Here is a 17301-nt window from a genome sequence, read left to right on the forward strand (position 1 = left end):
GGTGGGGGCCTTTGATTGACACCCAACCCATCCACAGGGCTGTCGCTGAGGAAGAGACGTAGGGGAAACCAAAGAGTGCTAGAAACAGAGGTCCATGCGGCTCCTCTGTACTGTGTCTCCAAATTACTGAAGTGAGCAGCCTTTGGATCAGACACTCTCGGGTTTGAATATCGACCCCATCACTTACCAACCATGTCTCCTCGGGAAGCTGGTTAAGCTCACTGAGCCTCAGTTTCCTTCCCTGGTGAGTGGGAACAATGATGTACCTGTATCCAAGGGTAAATGGTAGAAATCTGAAGAAAATGAAGAACTCAACACAGTGCCTAGCAGATAATAAGGGCTCAATAAATATTGGCAATTATGATAATCTGGCAACTCTAGAAATCACCAAGAAAGACAGAGTGGGCATCTTTGTTGTTTTTCTAGTCCTTTTTTGAACCAGAAGGAAGTTGTTCCACACGTTTCAAAAGATCAGTCTCACCCACAGAACTGAAAATGTCTGCTTATTCTTTCCCTGAACTGTCAGAGCCAACTCTGGGAAACTAAGACCGTGGGTTCCTCTGCTGAGTTACTAAGAGAGAAAAGATTGAAGGGAAAGGAAAGCTGGGCTCTGGCATTGTGCCTATCCTCGAATCATTGACCCTGAGCTCCTCTGAGGGGTCCTCCTCCAACCCCTGGGCTACCTGATCCACCACAACCCCTTCCTGCATTCCTCCACGTGTGGCCCCCGTACAGATGTAATTAACAGAATTTTTCTTTCCATTGTCTTCTGTGGTAGTTTAAGAGGTTGATCAATATGTCGAGATAGTCTCTCTCCTCCTTGAGCAGCGCTCTCTGACCTTTTTCATAGCCTATGCACAGCCCGTGGGGGAGGCACAGCTTTGCTTTTACCATCGAGGAAGACTTTCAGACGGACGCCAGTCTGTGGCTATTGTTCTACAGTGTGGTGGCCGAGAGGGCAGACTCTGTAGCCAAACTGCCTGGGTTCAGATTCCAAGCCTGCTGCTTGCTGTGTGAACTTGGGTCAATTTCTTAACTTTTGGATGACCTCATAGAGTGGTTATGAAGGTTAGATGAGTTAATATACATGAAGCACTTAGAACTGTGGGGTGTGTGGCAAGCACTGTAAAAAGAACTGTGAAACTATTAGCCGTTCCTATTACTGTGATCATAAACTCTTAGAATTTACATCATTGGTTCTTCTTGAGAGAGAGGTGGGAGAGGGAAGAGATCAGTCAATTGACAATGATGGGCTGAACCACCCTGTGGGCTGTTAGGCCACCGTGGGGAGACTGAAAGAGGCAGAACACTGACTTCTTGTCTGCAAGATGCAATTAGGAACACAAGAGTCAAATAGCAATCTAAAGCGACATTACGAAATGTCTTAAGACACTGGGATCAATTACCAATGAGTGGCTGCAGGGTAGAGCCATGAGGAGAAGTCACTCTGTATGGCAGGTGGCTGGAACCACTTTAAGGAGGAGGTGGGGATTGAGTCAGGCTTTGAAGAGAGGGAAATATTTGGATAGATGGGCAGGGCTTTCCAGCTGAGTAATAGCATAAATGTAGATATAGTTAATAAGTTTGGCTGTGATGAAAGTTCCAAGAGTTTATGTAGAAGAATAGTGGTAGGTGAGGCTGGAACTTCAGCGGGTGCTGAAGATGGAAGGAGAGCGTTTGGATATACCATTTAGTTGGCAGGGAGCCTTTGGATGGGGAAGTGACCTGCTGACAGTAGCGTTCAAGGAGCTGTACCCCAGTGGGGGAGAACAGGGTGAAGTTTAGTGGGAAGAGTACAGAGGAGGAGACCAGTTCCCTCAGTACGTATTCATAGAGGCCCTACTATGTGCCAGGGACTCACTGCTCCCGGGATCCAGACAGACAAGGCCCCTGCTCTCAGGGCACTGAAAATTTAATGAGTTCTAATTGATCCACTCAGGGAACACCATTGGATTTTGACATTATTAGGTATAAGGTTGTTAGGGAACAGGATATTCATATGGTCTCAGAGCCTCACTACCAAGATGACATATTAGTTACAAAGGGAAATGGGCTCCTTCCAGCGGCAAAATTTGGTATTCCCACCTTAATCAAGTGACTGGACCTAGTGTAATTGAGTTGGTATTTCCTGATGTGATGCCATCCTAGCCAGATATTCTTTTTTTTTTTAAGCCATGTCTTTTTTTTTTTAATGCTTTTTTTTTGTTTTTTGAGGAAGATGGGCCCTGAGCTAACATCTGTTGCCAATCTTCCTCTTTTCTTCTTTTTTCTCCCCAAAGCCCCAGCACATAGTTGTATATCCTAGTTGTAGGTACTTCTAGTTCTTCTGTGTGGGATACCACCTCAGCACGGCTTGATGAGCAGTGAGTAGGTCCACACCCAGGATCCGAACCGGTTAACCCCAGGCTGCAGAAACGGAACGCTCGAACTTAACCGCTACGCCACCAGGCTGGCCCTCTAGCCAGATATTCTTAACAGAAGTATTTACACAGGATATAATCATGGGGGAACCATCAGACAAATCCAAAATATGGGACATTCTATAAGACAGCTGACCTGGGTGCGCAGAAAAGTAAATGTCATTAAAAACAAACAAAAAAGGGCAGGGCGTGTGGATTGTAGGCTAAAGGAGAATAAAGCAGGGATTGGCAAATTATATAGCCCACGGGTAATCCAGCCCACTGCCTGTTTTTGTAAATAAAGTTTTATTGGAACACAGCCATCCCTATTCCTTTACATGTTCTTTAAGGCTGCTCTCATGATACAGAGGTGGAGTTGAGTAATTGCAACAGACACTATGACCTACAAAGCCTGAAATGTTTACTATCTGTCCTTTACAGAAAGAGTTTCCTGACCCCTGGATTAAAGCAGCATCATAACTAAATGCAATGCATGAACCTCAATTAGTTCCTGGATCAGGGTGAAGAAATTAAAACACCAGTAAACATAATTTCAGGGCGACTGGAGACATTTAAGTAAGGAGTGCTCATTAGATGACATCACGGAATTTGTGTCCACTTTCTTAGGCGTGACAATTGTGTGTGATTGTGTTGCACAGTGTCCTTCTTAGGTGTTGAATGCTGAAGTATTTAGGGAGATGTGTCATGATGTCTACAATATACTTGTAAATGGTTCAGCCAAAAAAAGAGAAAGAATAGAAAAAGAGAAAATAAAAGAGAAAGAATAGAGATAAAGCAAATATGGTAAAATGTTGATTGGTCAATCTAGGTGAAGGGCATACAAGCGTTCATTGCTCTGTTCTTTCAATATTTCTGTAGAGTTAAAAATTTTAAAAATAAAAGTTAGTTAAAAAAATCTAAACACAATTGGAGGGGTTCATTTAGGGATCACTTTCAGGAGCCCAGATGTGATCTTCCTATAGGCTCTGACCTTCCGGGGCCTTCCCTTCGGATGGAGAAGACATTGAGGGGTTAGCCGCCTCTCCCCTAAAGGGGCGCCATCAATCTGGAAGGCAGCCCCACCAGGGTCTTATGTAACTTGGGGCTTTTGCTTGTTGTCTCTTTTGCACAGTAATTCCATCAAGCTGGTGAATCTGCTCTCCATATTTATCAGCACGTGGCTGACGGCAGCCGGGTTCATCCATTTGGTAAGTGATCTTGCAGATGCTTCAGTTCTGGCTTTTCTTGAACAAGCCCTTCTCTGAGTCATTTTATTACCTGAAATTTTTCTGGATGAAACTTCAGTCCAGCTGTAGAATGTAGGAAAAGGAGAAGCAACTGCACAATTGTCTGGGTTTCCAACCCTTGTACCCCAAACTAGTTCCAAATGGTGAGTAATGTTTGCACTGTTATTCTGTGTTTCAGCTCACGGGTATTGCAGCGGGGGCTTTGGTAGATTTTCCATTCTGTCTGCAATAACCCCAGTAAGTCACAAGATGGCAGTGCTTCCTCAGCAAATGCCTGAAACAGCCTGGAGACAAGGTTGGAAGATTGACCCACATCTCTTAGTAAACAACAAATTCAGATCTCTCAATTTCTCTCCACCTCCCCCTTACAAAAAGCCACCTTTGAAAGCCACCTTTGATTCTTTTGTCTGATTGCTTGTCAAGTTATTTTGTATCTCAAAAATATTAATTCTTTTGAATTAATGACTCTTTGAAATCCTTATATTATTAAGTCAAGCTGTTCTTGCCTCCCCAAGGCAGACTTTCTTCCTGCTTTTAGGAACACAGCTATTGTAGGAAGCACGTTTCATACAAATGCAAACTCTTACAACTGGAAGGAGCCTCATCTAACCCTGAAGCTTTGAGTAAAGTTGCCCTTCCCCTGCCGAGCCTTTATCTGCATAAGGCATAGAAGGACTCATTTAGTTACCTGTCACTGGGATTTATGTAATTAAAAAAGGAAGATGGCCTGGGATGGAAACCGTGGTGCTCATTCAGTCACTGGATCTAATGGCTCCCCACCCACCCCTTTATGCTGGTGGGATTCTTGGCTGAAATCACTCTTAGATAATCACCCTAATTCTGCCACGTGCCAAAATCACAGATGTGGAGGGGTGAGTTGTATTCACCAGGGCAGTGACTCCACCTGGTACTTCACCTGGTGAAGTACCTTCTGCTTCACCAGGAAACCTCCATAAAAATGGCACATTGAGGACAAGGTGTGAAAGAGGCCAGGTCCTGGAAACTTTCTGCAGAGGCAGAGCTGGAGGCCTGCAGGCTGGCCACCCACATGGGCCATGCTGGCGGATCACAGGCATTGGCCATCCGCTGTATCGTAGGGCTGGGATCTGGGGTAGACCTGGAGATCCAGCCCCCGTCTCTCCCTCTCTCCTGAGAGTATCCAAAGTACCTCTCCTACCTACCTCACAGCTTTGTTGGCAGATCAAATATGATGAGAAGAAAGGAAGTGTTCTGTAAAGTCTAAAGCAGAGATGGGCAGACTACAACCCTAGGGCTGAAGCGCCTCAAATGCACCATGCCCGTTTCTTTAAGGATTGCCTCTGGCTGATTTCATGCTACAACTGCAGAGTTGAGTTGGTGCTACAGAGATCAGACACTGCATGGACCACAAAGCTGAAAATATTGACTATCTCGCCTTTTACAGAAAAAGCTGCTGGCCCTCAGTCTAAAGGTTGTGCAAATGCAAATTGTTCTCATGAGCTCACTTTTCGTGCTCCCAGGGAAATTCCTGCACGTCGTTGTTGACATTCTGCAAAGCAGGGAGAGCAGAGTCTGACTCCAGGAGGTGCTGTTTGGGGTTCGGGCGTAAGATCTGAAGGGGCGAGGCCCACCAGGCATCTCCTTGGTCAAAATGATGAAAGGCGGAGGCCTTCTGTGGGAGGGTCTAGAATTTCTTTGGGACCCCGTGAACTAGGCCCTCAGAGACAGAGCAGGAACTCACAGAGAAAGGGCGGGGCAGGGCTCTCTGGCCCTTCCATGAAGAGAGGGCTGTAAAACATGGTTAGAGGCAATGCCCTAAAATTCAGCTGGCCTCAAAACTTGCAAAATGAGAAGAAAAACGGAGGAGGGGTATTTCCTTCCATTCCTTCCCCTTTCTGTCCCAGTCAGCTCTGCAGGCTTGTTTGGGTTACGCCCACTCAACTTCTCTGTTACCTGCTTGGAGGTTATGAGCCATCACTTACAGAAGTCAGCCCAGGCAGCAAACGCCTGGTGTTGAAGGGGCTGCACATTCGGAGATTTTGTGTTCCTGGTTTATTGTGTGTATATAACATTTTCTTTTTCCTCCCCCGTTTCCTTGCTTTAGGTGGAGAATTCAGGGGACCCATGGGAAAATTTCCAAAACAACCAGGCTCTTACATACTGGGAATGTGTCTATTTACTCATGGTCACAATGTCCACTGTTGGTTATGGGGACGTTTATGCAAAAACCACGCTCGGGCGCCTCTTCATGGTCTTCTTCATCCTCGGGGGACTGGTAAAAACTCTTTATTATGCCATTGATTTTATGGTCATTAATATTTTCTATTATCCATTTCCTGAAAGCTCTGTATTTTGATACTGTGTTTCTGCATTAGAAACAAGTGATTGCCTCAGTGTTACAACCAGGCTAAGTAAATCCAAACGCGATGGTGGCTTTTGTGCATATTTCTTTGGTGTATTAAACGTGTTTCCCAGAGACCCAGGCACGTTGCCCTTGTCAGGGACATTTAGCCAGGAGCAAACCTAATTGTCTTAGAAAGTGATGCTGACTTATTAAGTGAGAGTGTCTGTCCCTTAGTAATGTAATTCGGCATCTGATATTCTGCAAGGACAGTGGCTGTCACCTGACCCAGTAGATGCTGTCGATACTCTGTAGACAGTTTGCGGTTTCAAGAGCTCCACCAGCCCCTGCGCAGTCCTCCCCAAACTTCCAACAAACACTGTGGCTGGGGCCTGCCCGCAAGAGTAGGGTCCCCACATCAGAGGACGGAAAGCCTACTGGTCTCGTCCAGGGGGACATCACCACATGAGCCAAGTACGGTTTTGTAAAGAGCCAATGAACTCCATCATGCGGTGACACGGGAGATATATTTCCTCCCCCTCTGTAAGTCAGAAGGTTTCGCTATTTGCTTTTCTGGTCCAGGCAGATCATCACAGTCGGTTATGATGTAATTTTCAAGGGGGATTTCTAGCAACACCTTGGCAGTTGCTGCATTTGATCTTTCAAAGTAGCTCATTTTAAGTTTAGATTTTTGCTGTGTATGAGGTAAGTGATTAAAATCCTACTTCACACACAGCTTTCGCACATGTACACTGCACACGCATTTATGCTATGCATACACATCTCTCTGTTTTGTATGCATATGACGTATACATATACAAATGTATATAAATGTCTGTGTGCGTGTCCATTGACACAAGCATCTCCACAGCATCTGTGAGGTCCCTGCAGCTAATGAGACCCATTTATCCAGCCACAAGCACAATGTTTGTTGGACAAAACATGGCAGATTTATGTTTCTCCTTGCTATCCTTTCCTCCCGTGTGGTTTCCTAAATTTACCTTTTGTGCTTTTTAGTGATTTTTTTTAAATGGAAAAGTTTAATATTTTTTAAATCTTCTTTAGGTGTTTATTGTCTTTAATCGCTCATAAAGGCGTTGACTCTCCTTTGGGGTTTTACTAGAAAGAAAGGCGTCCTCTTGCCCTGACGTGTGTGCATGCGTGTGTATGTGTAATTGCACCAGCATGCACCCTCTTCCCTTATTTCTCTTCAGGAAGAAGAACTAGATGTCAACTTATTTATTTCTGTCTCCCTCGTAGTTTTCTCAACTGTGATTTTTTTTTTTAGTTGTCTAGGTTGGCCAATGTTTGTTTTGTCCTGTGTATTTTCAGGATCTGGACCTTTTTGTGCTTTAATTTTTTATAATCCAACATATTAACATAACCTTCGCAGTTCTAATCCTCTCGTGTTTTCAGATCTTAGTATCCCCCCTTCTGAAAAGGTCTCCCCCCTTTCTCTGGCCTGTCTTTTTAGTCTCTCTTCTGTCTCCTATCTTCTCCTCAGGCCATGTTTGCCAGCTACGTCCCTGAAATCATAGAGTTAATAGGAAACCGCAAGAAATACGGGGGCTCCTATAGTGCGGTTAGTGGAAGAAAGTAAGTATGCCAAGGGGTTTTGCTCCCTCCGCTGCGGTAGAATCCTCTCTGCATGCCATTTTTTTTTTGGCTCTTGTTTCTTTGTTTCATGCATGTAGGCAATGTTTGCCCGCTACGTGCCCGAAATTGCTGCTCTCATCCTGAATCGGAATAAATTCGGCGGGACTTTTAACAAACATGGAGGCAGAAAGTAAGTCAGTCGCACCAGAAAAGATGTGGTTGAGTGACTTTCAAGAGTCCCTATGGGGATGATACCTGAATCCTGCCCTTCTCCTGCCCCGCCTGGGGGCTTCTGTGAGGGAAGGGCCACATTCTGTCTGGGGTGTGAGGTCAGAGGTTACCCAGGAAGTTGTCACACATGGACCAACTACTTAGGCCTGATCCCATTCACAACTTTCTTCCCCACCCATCTTTCCAAGAGACATAATGGATTTATCCTTGAAGGGGTCCATATATCACTGGGCCTGTATTTTCTGTTCTGATCCCTAACAAGTAAACCAAGCTCATTCGTTCTTCACACCAACTGGCTTAGTGATTACATTCTCATCCCTCAGACTAATGTGATGCCATCCTTTCGGTTTTTTTGTGCAGCAATAACATGGGCTCCTACTTCAGCAGGGAAGTCCTGGGGACGGTAAGATCAAGGTCATCTTGCCTCCTGTAAGGCATTGTGCACAGGAAACCAGTTCTCTTGAGCCACGAGACACCCAGCTTGTCCTCAAAGGGGCTCATTAGTCAGTTGAAATTCCTTGTGGGCAAGAAATATCATATTTATAGGATGTCAGGGCACTACAGGCTCTTCCTGATGGGTCTTTTGTTTGGCTTCCCATACACAAATGCTTTCTTCTTGGGGACTATTTCAATTTGTGCTCAGACCACTTTATCAGTATCAATATCAATATCAATATCAATATATGGGTCCATTATTAGCCAAAAGTTTACTCCTAAGTGAATGGCAGGCCCTGAGTCTGTCCTCTCTGCCAGAGCACCGTCTCCAGAGGAGAGTGTTGAGGGAGGCAGGGCTGCCAGCAACCATTCTTGTGTTTTTTTTAAAGCTCATTCTTGTACACTCAGCTTTGGTTTTGTTTTTGAGGTTTTTGTTTTTTGATTTTGAGTTTTGTTTTTGGTTTAACTTCCATAGAGTAAGATGTACACATCTTTCATGTACAGCTCGAGGAGTAGGTACCAATGTGCACACTCAGTAACTACCACCCAGATCAAGATGGAGACTGTCTTCATCACTCACGCCTCTTCCCAGTCACGGAAGGGCCTATCAGGGAACTAGTTTTTTTTTCCTATTTATTTTCAATTCTTGAGTATTCATTCTTGAATAGCCTATTTTGATTTTTTAAGAGAAAGTCAAACAGTAGCACCACATCTCCCTCCATCACCGCTTCCTCCTTGCCTGACAGTCATGTTGGATGGAGCGGACCTCCCCTCCTGTTGGTGATTCCAGGGCGTCCTGAGCTCAGGTGTCCAGTCCTCCGTTCAGAAAATGAGGAGGTGGAAAAAAAGGCTCATTTTCTTGAACTACCCACAGGACACCAGTTTCCTTTCAAAGGAACAAAGGACAGTGGCCGAGAGGAGGCCAGTTGGCGTCTTTTCCATGGAGGCAGCACATTCCTCCACCTTCCCTCTAATGGAGCCCTCCTCTTCCTATTATCTTAACAGCCCTGGATCAGATTAAAACCAAGCTGTTCTGATTTCTGGGCCATTGGTTGGATCCAAAAGGCCAAATAAGTCCAGAGATTCTCATTGGTCATTTGTTCCATGCCAAGAGGAAAACAGCTTCTCTGTTCATTTGCCTTTAAGGTGTGGACAGGTCGCCATAAAGCAGAAGGCATTCCGAGGGCTGGGGCTCTTTATGGTCTGCCCACCCTCTGTCTCAGCCAGCATTCCCTTATCACTGCCCCTGAAAAAGTCAATAAAATCAATTGCCCTGGAGTCTATATTGAAAATATTTCTTGACTCTCATTCCAGGTAAATTTTTTTCCCCAAAATACTTTCCCTGGTGAAATGCGGGTGGGCCTGTGGCTGGCGGCTCTTGTTGATGGGTGACCCAGAGGAGGTCCCCAGACCAACGCTCGCTCAGGGCCCCTGGTCTGATTCAGTCATCTTTTTGCCTTGACACGTCCACTAAAACCCCCGTGGGCTGACGACTTCAGATCACAGACTTCTCGCAGCTTTTGTTCTGGCGCCTTCTCTGTAATCTTTTTTCACCGCTTTTAGCCTGTTTTTTTCCTCTCTCTTTTTTTCTTCTCCCTTTATGAAAATGCACACTTTGCCTTTAATATTCTCTTTGGGTCTCCAGTGTCCCCTGACCCTGCGGACAGAGAGTCGGTTCTGTCATCAACACTGGGACTGTTCGCTTTACTTTACGCATTGTTTCCTGGTTCAAAAGCTAATTACTAAGTAGTTTAAAGAAGCCCTTTGGTCACTTAGATCTTTCATCAGAAAATATAAGCTTGGGAAAGGAACGGTAATAAAGGGCCATTAGCTGCCTTTGTTTGATGTTGTTTTTCCAGTCAGTAGAACAAGATTGATGAAATGTTATGTTTGGCCAAAATTTGAGTTTTCATTTGGAATTCAGTGTTGAGAGAATGGGCTGTCAGAATCAATAAGTTTTCTTTCGCTTGGGATATGGGCATGTGGTAGTAATTAGCAATATAAGGTCTTTAGTTGAGCAACCAAGCATGGATTCTGGCAGCAAACATAATGAGAAACTACAGTTGTTCTATTTCTAACGTCAAAAAGTTTCCAGATAAAATTAAATGCATTTGCAAAAGGAAAGCAGCTAAACTTTGTTGAAAGATAGAATTCAGACTCTTAAAATAGCGTGCTGCGCCCTGTGTTTTTGTGTATGCATAAATGTATGTGCTGTGCTCATGGACACACATACATATACGCTTCTCCTTAGGATTTAATCGAGTGAATGTCCAGAAAGTAATTAAAACATATACAGAGTTAAGGGATTTGTTTATGTGTGCATATTTTACTCAGAAATCACCTCTCTAACAATGCATTAACTTGTTAGAGAACTCAAGGTAACTCTTGACCCAAAGCTATGGAGACACAACACTTTGAAATTCAAAGATTATTTAAAGTAAGGAAAATTTAGGCAGAGAAACTCAGAGTTTTGTTTATGCAACACCCAATATCAGGATATTGGGGAATATGAAGATTTCATTGGCACCTGATTTTCAGCTTTAATCTGTGTGTTTGGCATAATCTAAACGCTTTAGTAGCATTCCCAGAATATCTTCACCATCAGCATGGTACCAAGGGCCTATGGTGGCTTACTCCAATGCTCTCACCAATATTCCTCACCTGACCTCTCACAGGACGTCCAGAGCCAGCAGTGGATGTGGGAACATATACATGTGTATGAGTGTCAGCTGTTCTCTAATTTATCCTATTATGATATATTAGGCTCCTAAGAGTAGGGACTTAGGTGTCAACAACCAAGAGTTCGATGAGTGGCCGAGGCAGGCAGTATCTCCGACTGGGAGGTCTTGGGGACAATTAGTCTCTTGGGCTGAGTCCCCAGATCTTATTCAAAAGAGTAGCCCTCCTGCAGCCCAGCCTGCCTCCTGAGGCCACTCCCTCCTCCTCCTTCCCTTCATGTAAGGTCAAAGCAGCTCAGAGGTGGGGTGAGGCTCCCATGGCCTTTGGGATCCCAGCTTGCTCTCCTTCCTCCCACAGCCCCCACCATTTCCCCCAGAGGTTTCCTTTCTGCGTGTGACTCAGCCCACTACTGGTTAGTTTATGAGAACTGACAAGATCATGGTTCAGGGTCACATGGCTAAGGGCCATGGAAAATAATCAGCCACAGGGAGGAATCCATCTGCTGTAACCCCCTTGTTAGAGGCAGTCAGGCTGGCGACCTCGTATTTCCCATGATGGGCTTCTGGGGCCTGAAACTGAGGCCATCCTAGGCCAGGTGTTTGGGACGGGAGAATGGGATGGGTATGGATGCTTCTACTGATTCTTGGTAGCCAAATGCTGAGAGGACTCAGAGAGAGGAATGAATAACAGAGGACAAGGAGTAGGCAAAGAGGAACAGGAGAGTGAATGTAATTAACTTGGAGGAAAGGTGCTGGCTGGATGAGTAAGCTGGGCCCCACTTCTGGTTGGGGGAATTGTTGTCACAGACTAAGCTGGCTTTAGCTCCAATTCAGGAAAGCCATCTGTGAAACTTAAGTGCTATGGCTTCTCTTAGAACTCTTCTTTATATAGACAGAGGAGTGCCACAAACTTCCAGTAATGAGAACGTGAATCCATACAGCCCGAAGCCCTCAGACAGTAATAATACCTGCAAACACTTGCATATTTCTTAATCCTCACAGCAAACCTGTGAGGGAGGTATTATCATCATCTCCATTTGGAATGGGTGAGGAAACTGAGGAGCAGAACGGTTAAGTGACTTGCCTGACATCACACAGCTGGTAAAGGGTAGATCTGGGATTTGAATCCACGGCCAGTCTGCTCCACTGGGTCATGCTGCCTCTCTAGATCATCTCTTGAGATCCCTTTCTGCTCTAAACTCAATGCTCCTAGCGTATGTTTTCCTCCACCTCTACCCGTAAGTGGGGCCAGGATACTGTGCCCATGATGGAGAGGAAGAGAAAGGCATGAGTATCATTGTCTCCTCCTTTTGCTCACCTGTTGCCTCTAAGGATCCTGGCCCCGGAGTCAAGGAGGCAGGGAGGGCACTAAACCATTTTGTCCTTTATTTATCTCATTTGGTTAGACTAGAAATGTGTTTATCTCTTGAACACTTGTAGCAATGAAAGGCTCTCAAGGATGGACAGATGGACCATTGCCCAAAATGAGATGTGTGCCTTATTTTTGGGTTTTAACATTTTCAACCCTTTCCTGGCTCCATCCTTTTTGGGGAGTTCATTTCCTAGGTTACCAGCCCTTGTGGACTGTAGTGACCTCCCAACTTGGACTCCCTCATGGGCAGAGCTTCCCTGCATACCATCTTTAGAAGAGCATTCTCTGCCCTGGCAGACCTATCCAACTGTTCCCTTCCATTGCTCAGCTGGTCTGCAGCACAGCTCAGAGCTTCTCTGATGGTGGTTTCTTAACTGTTGGTGAGAATTAGAGTAGCCGGAGCCTCTTCTGGAAAGTCCTGTGCAGGGTACACTCTCTGGGTTTGTTTCCTAGCTTTGAGTTGGACTATTAACCCTCAGCAGGCTGCATCCTCCTGGAGGGAGTTAGGGCAATCTGCCATCAATCCCTGGTGTATCCTCAGGCTTGTAAGAAGGACCTTAAAGCCACGGAGGTGGGCAGAATTTATCTTGCTTTTCCACTTAAAAATGAAAACAGAGTGCTTTAATATATTCTTTTATATAAATGCTCATATTTTAAAGAGTATTCAGTAATTTAGAACAAAATTTCGAGAACTAAGAGTTGCTAGGCACAGTTAGTTACCTGCCTCACTATGCATTCCTGTTATTATCTCCATTGGTTCATTCATTCAGCCCATGGACATTCACTGAGTATCTCTGTGCCAGGCACAGTGCTGGGCTGTGTTGGTGCTGGGGATTCGGTGGTGAGCAAGCTACCCATGGAACCTGTCCTCGTGGAGGTACAATCTCCAGGAGGTGACAGGCAATGAGCAAGGGTATAACTAAGGAAAATACAATTACAAATTTTAACACGTGCAGCAAAAATGACAACAAAAAAATCTAAGATTTTCGTTATAGACCAAAACAGGGATTATTTACCCTCGGTAAAGTGGTCCTAGGAGGTGATACTCGGAGGAAGGGAAGCTACAGCCTGTTCAGTGGCTACTTAACCCAGCTTTTGTTACCTCATACGCTGAGGGGAGCTAACACCCTAGGTTTTAAAATTCGGATTACGTGAACCCCTCTTGCAACCATCAGTCCTTAGTTCTGCCTCCATGGGACTAAGTCTTAAAATCTGATTTCTCTCTCGGGCTCTAGTTTGCCCGAACGGTACTCCCCACTTACCTGGTGGGAGAGGGCATCCTGTGTACCTTTCCTTGTTCCTTCTCATTGGGCCCTTATTTTACTCTGTGTCTTTCCTCTTACCAGAAATAGACGCTTCATCTCCCTCCACATCCTTGCTTCCTTTCTGAGACGCTTTCTGGTCCCTCCTGCCTGGCTGTCTGTATCAGTATGAAATTCCGCTCCATTTTCTCCATCACACTTAGGTTTTACCCACCATGCTTCTAGGTCATTTTTTTTTTTTTTTTTAGAGAATTGGAATTTTAAATGATTTGATGAACATGGATCATTTCTTTACAAAGACTCATTTACTCTTTCCCCCATAGTCCACCCCACCTAAAAGAGAACTAACATGAGTCATGCCTTCATCTCCATCCGTTCCACGTGTGTTTATTGAGTGCTTGCTACACGCCAGGCACTGGGGAGAGATGTATTTCTATACCCCATAAAAATCTCCCAATACGCCACATCTCTTTTGAGCTTCGCGTTATATTATTTGGCCACCAGAGTGGTTGGGGAGTTCAAACCTCCCCTGTTGGCTCCCAGAGGTGACAGTCTTCCTGCAACAACATTTCCATCTCTAGTTTTTTTGAGGAGGCCTGACCCTCGCGCTTGGGAGTGGGATGCCGGGTTAATTCACGTGGCGTTGTCTTGGGCTGAGTGCCTTGGGCCTCCTTTCCTTTCCCGTCTACGTGTAGCTTGGGCAACACTCACTCTCCCTTCTTCACGGCCTCCCGGGAGGGACTGCTCCTGTGAGGGGTGTTCCCTCTAAGATGTCATTGACAATTTCTGTATCACAGACGTCACTCTGGTTGAAATGTGACCGAAGCTCCGCGTTTTGTATAAACTTTGATGCCTCTACAAGTAAGCTGTTGAGCCCTCTTGTTGCGTGGCCCTTGTGCTCCCCAACCTGAACTCCCCAGCAATGTCTTCAGATTCCTGGATTTTAAAAGCCATAAATTAGCAAATCATCAACATATCACCAGGAAGGATCATCTGGTAGCCATTCTAGTCAGACGGAAACACAGGCCCCAATAACCGATCTTCACAAAGATATGAAGAACTGTAGACAGACAGATACAGTAAATAGGAAGACAAACAGATAATTCAAGTTGACAGACCATCTTGGACAGATTAGGCATTCTGCTTTGATTAGCATTAAACTTTTGAGGAAGGAAAAAAAAATGAGATTGCCCTAATACTCTGGAAAAATGACCCCTTGACTACTTCTGAAATTCAGTGCTGAGGGGCAGATACCAAAAGCAAGTGTCATTAGATGCTGTATCATATAACGTGATATGCCAGGTATTCCTTTCCCGTGAGAGGGGTCTTGGTGGGTGTGGATGTGGGCGCTTCTTTCTCTGCATCTGCTTTGGATTCTTGTAAGCCACATCTTCAGTCCCTTTCAAACTTGAAGCTCTATTTAAAGAGACTTGGATGCATATTAAATCAATTTCCTGATAATACTAATGGAATGAAGCCTTGTTCCCCACCCTCAACATTTTCCTGCTGTCTCCCTTCCCTTACACACACTTATCAAAATGTTCCAGCTATTGTTCTGAAAACAAGAATAGAAATGTAGGTGGGAGATGAACTGTGCACTTAAAAAAATAAAAAGTCATATTCAAGCCTAGACTTTTGCCTTCAAATATTCTTTCTTCCACTAAAAAAAACCCTCTGAATATGACTTTTCTAATTATAATCCCGGCAGATTCTTTCTGCTCAATGTCACGTTTGATTGGGTGAATCCCTGCTGGGTAGATTCCGAATCTAAAAAATAAACCAAACCGTCCAAGACTAAGTTGTACCGTGTTCCCTCTTCCTGCCGTGGCATTCGTTCTGATAGAAGTCTTTCCAGAGCTGTGCAAAGCAGTTCCTAGCAGATTTGAGGTTCATCCCAATGATGCTGCCATCACACATTGAAAATACACCAGGAAACTTTCTAACAGGCCAAGTCCGGTGTCTCTTTTTATTAAAATAACTATAGAGGCTGATACAATGTGAAGCTTATGGAAACCTGATTCTGTGGCTCTCAGGGTTGGAGCCTCCACAGCTAGTACTGGTGTCGCATAATAATGGTGTGCTTCCACCCCCAAAACCACAGCAACTGCTCCAAATGTGGGTACCAGTTGTCAGTAAAAGCAGTCTTATCTCTCCGTTGTATACTTTCTCAAAAAGAGGACATGGAGGCGGTTTAGAGATAGATGCATGCTCATCTCTGTGAGAGGTTTTATGGCCTTAGCCACCGACCCCAAAGGCAAATCTCAGCTAGTATACAGAACAGATTTAGGAAAGCGCCCATCCCAGCATATTTTCTCAACTAAAGATTATTTGAGCCCCTGCCATGTTCCAGGCACTGTGCTAGGTGCTGTGGTTAAAAGAATAAGCAAGAAAATGTGTTTCTTGCTCTCTAGGAGCTTACCCGAGACTTTGACCAACCAGAGTCATCCAAGGAGCCAGTGGCAGCTAAACAGAAGCTTGATTACTAGGAGCATTGTCCTGGTGAAATGCTCTTTTGGCAGGAATTTTGTTCAGTAAAATCATGAAGGTATGAAACAATCATGAAGGCTGTAAGCATTTTAGAAGGAATGCTCCTAAAAACATTTGGTAGTTCACATTGTCAAATGCACCCAATGGAGTACTTTTGGGGAAAGATAACAGCAGTGTGACTTGCACACCTGAAAACCTATGGATCTCATGGTGGACCCAGTAAATGAGAGGTGCAGAGAGATTTGGAGGGTGGGGAGCTGCTGATGCTACCCTGAGTTCTGTTCCTTTCCATATCTTACAAACATCCCTCTGTGGCATATGATGCCTCAGCAAGCCTGGAACCTGTGGACTCCTCCCAGTTCTTGTGTGTGTAACAGATGCTGGAGGCCTGCTGAGGCCTTTGCAAGTGTGTTGGGTCTACTCAGAGTGGGTGGCTAGCAGCACAAGCTAGCTGGGGTAACACCCTTGGGTGTGGCTGGGGAACAACGCCAGGATGTGCCAACTTGATTGTCATTATGGGAGGGTCAATCCCAACAGCATGTGCTCTAGGTCCCAGATGCATAATTTACCAGGGGTGTTAGGAAGGAAGGTGGAGCTCAATTTGCAAATCAAAGCTACATGCCTTTCTTTTCCATGGCAAAATTAAGACCCATTTCTTTGCTTGGGAGTCATTCTCCCTCTATTTCACCCTCATCCCCAAAGGGAGTGGCTGACCTTTGCCTTAATCTTCTCTTCTCTTGGTCCCTCCTGTTCAAAAGCAGCATTACCATGTGGAGACAAGCAAATCTGCTTTGATCTGATGAGAGGAAAGTGCTGTTCAGTACCCCAGTTACTCTGTAAGAGCAGAAAACTATCTAGGATTAGAAGCATCAGGTCAAGGAAAGATTGGCTTACTTAAAAATGACCAAAGGCCACCAAGCCTGCAGTAATTCGATGAATAAAATGCAGAGGAACGAAGCTGTGGGGGAGAGACGTAAGGAAGAACCATGCAATTTGTGAGAGCTCAGCAGTTATGGAATTGCTTGTTTAAGAAGGCTGTATATTGGGGCCGGCCCCGTGGCTTGGCGGTTCGGTGCGCGTGCTCAGCTACTGGCAGCCTGGGTTCAGATCCTGGGCGTGCACTGGCGCACCGCTTGGCCGGTCATGCTGAGGCGGCGTCCCACACACAGCAACTAGCAGGATGTGCAACTACGACATACAACTATCTACTGGGGCTTTGGGGAGAAAAAGGGAAAAAAAGGAGGAGGATTGGCAAAAAAAAAAAAAAGAAGGCT

The 17301-nt window shown here is 45.1% G+C and overlaps 1 protein-coding gene across 1 annotated transcript in view; it reads left to right on the forward strand.

Annotated features, from left to right (window-relative positions):
• The window catches only part of KCNMA1 (potassium calcium-activated channel subfamily M alpha 1), a 488218-nt gene that overhangs the window by 267261 nt on the left and 203656 nt on the right, over positions 1 to 17301 (forward strand). Inside the window, exons 8-10 of the mRNA XM_058542759.1 lie at positions 3532 to 3607; positions 5730 to 5900; positions 7471 to 7562. Coding sequence (XP_058398742.1) covers positions 3532 to 3607; positions 5730 to 5900; positions 7471 to 7562 — 339 coding nt within the window. The remainder of the gene's footprint in view (positions 1 to 3531; positions 3608 to 5729; positions 5901 to 7470; positions 7563 to 17301) is intronic.

The sequence above is a fragment of the Diceros bicornis genome, chromosome 6 (assembly GCF_020826845.1).
Source record: "Diceros bicornis minor isolate mBicDic1 chromosome 6, mDicBic1.mat.cur, whole genome shotgun sequence".
Classification (NCBI taxonomy): Eukaryota; Metazoa; Chordata; class Mammalia; order Perissodactyla; family Rhinocerotidae; genus Diceros; species Diceros bicornis.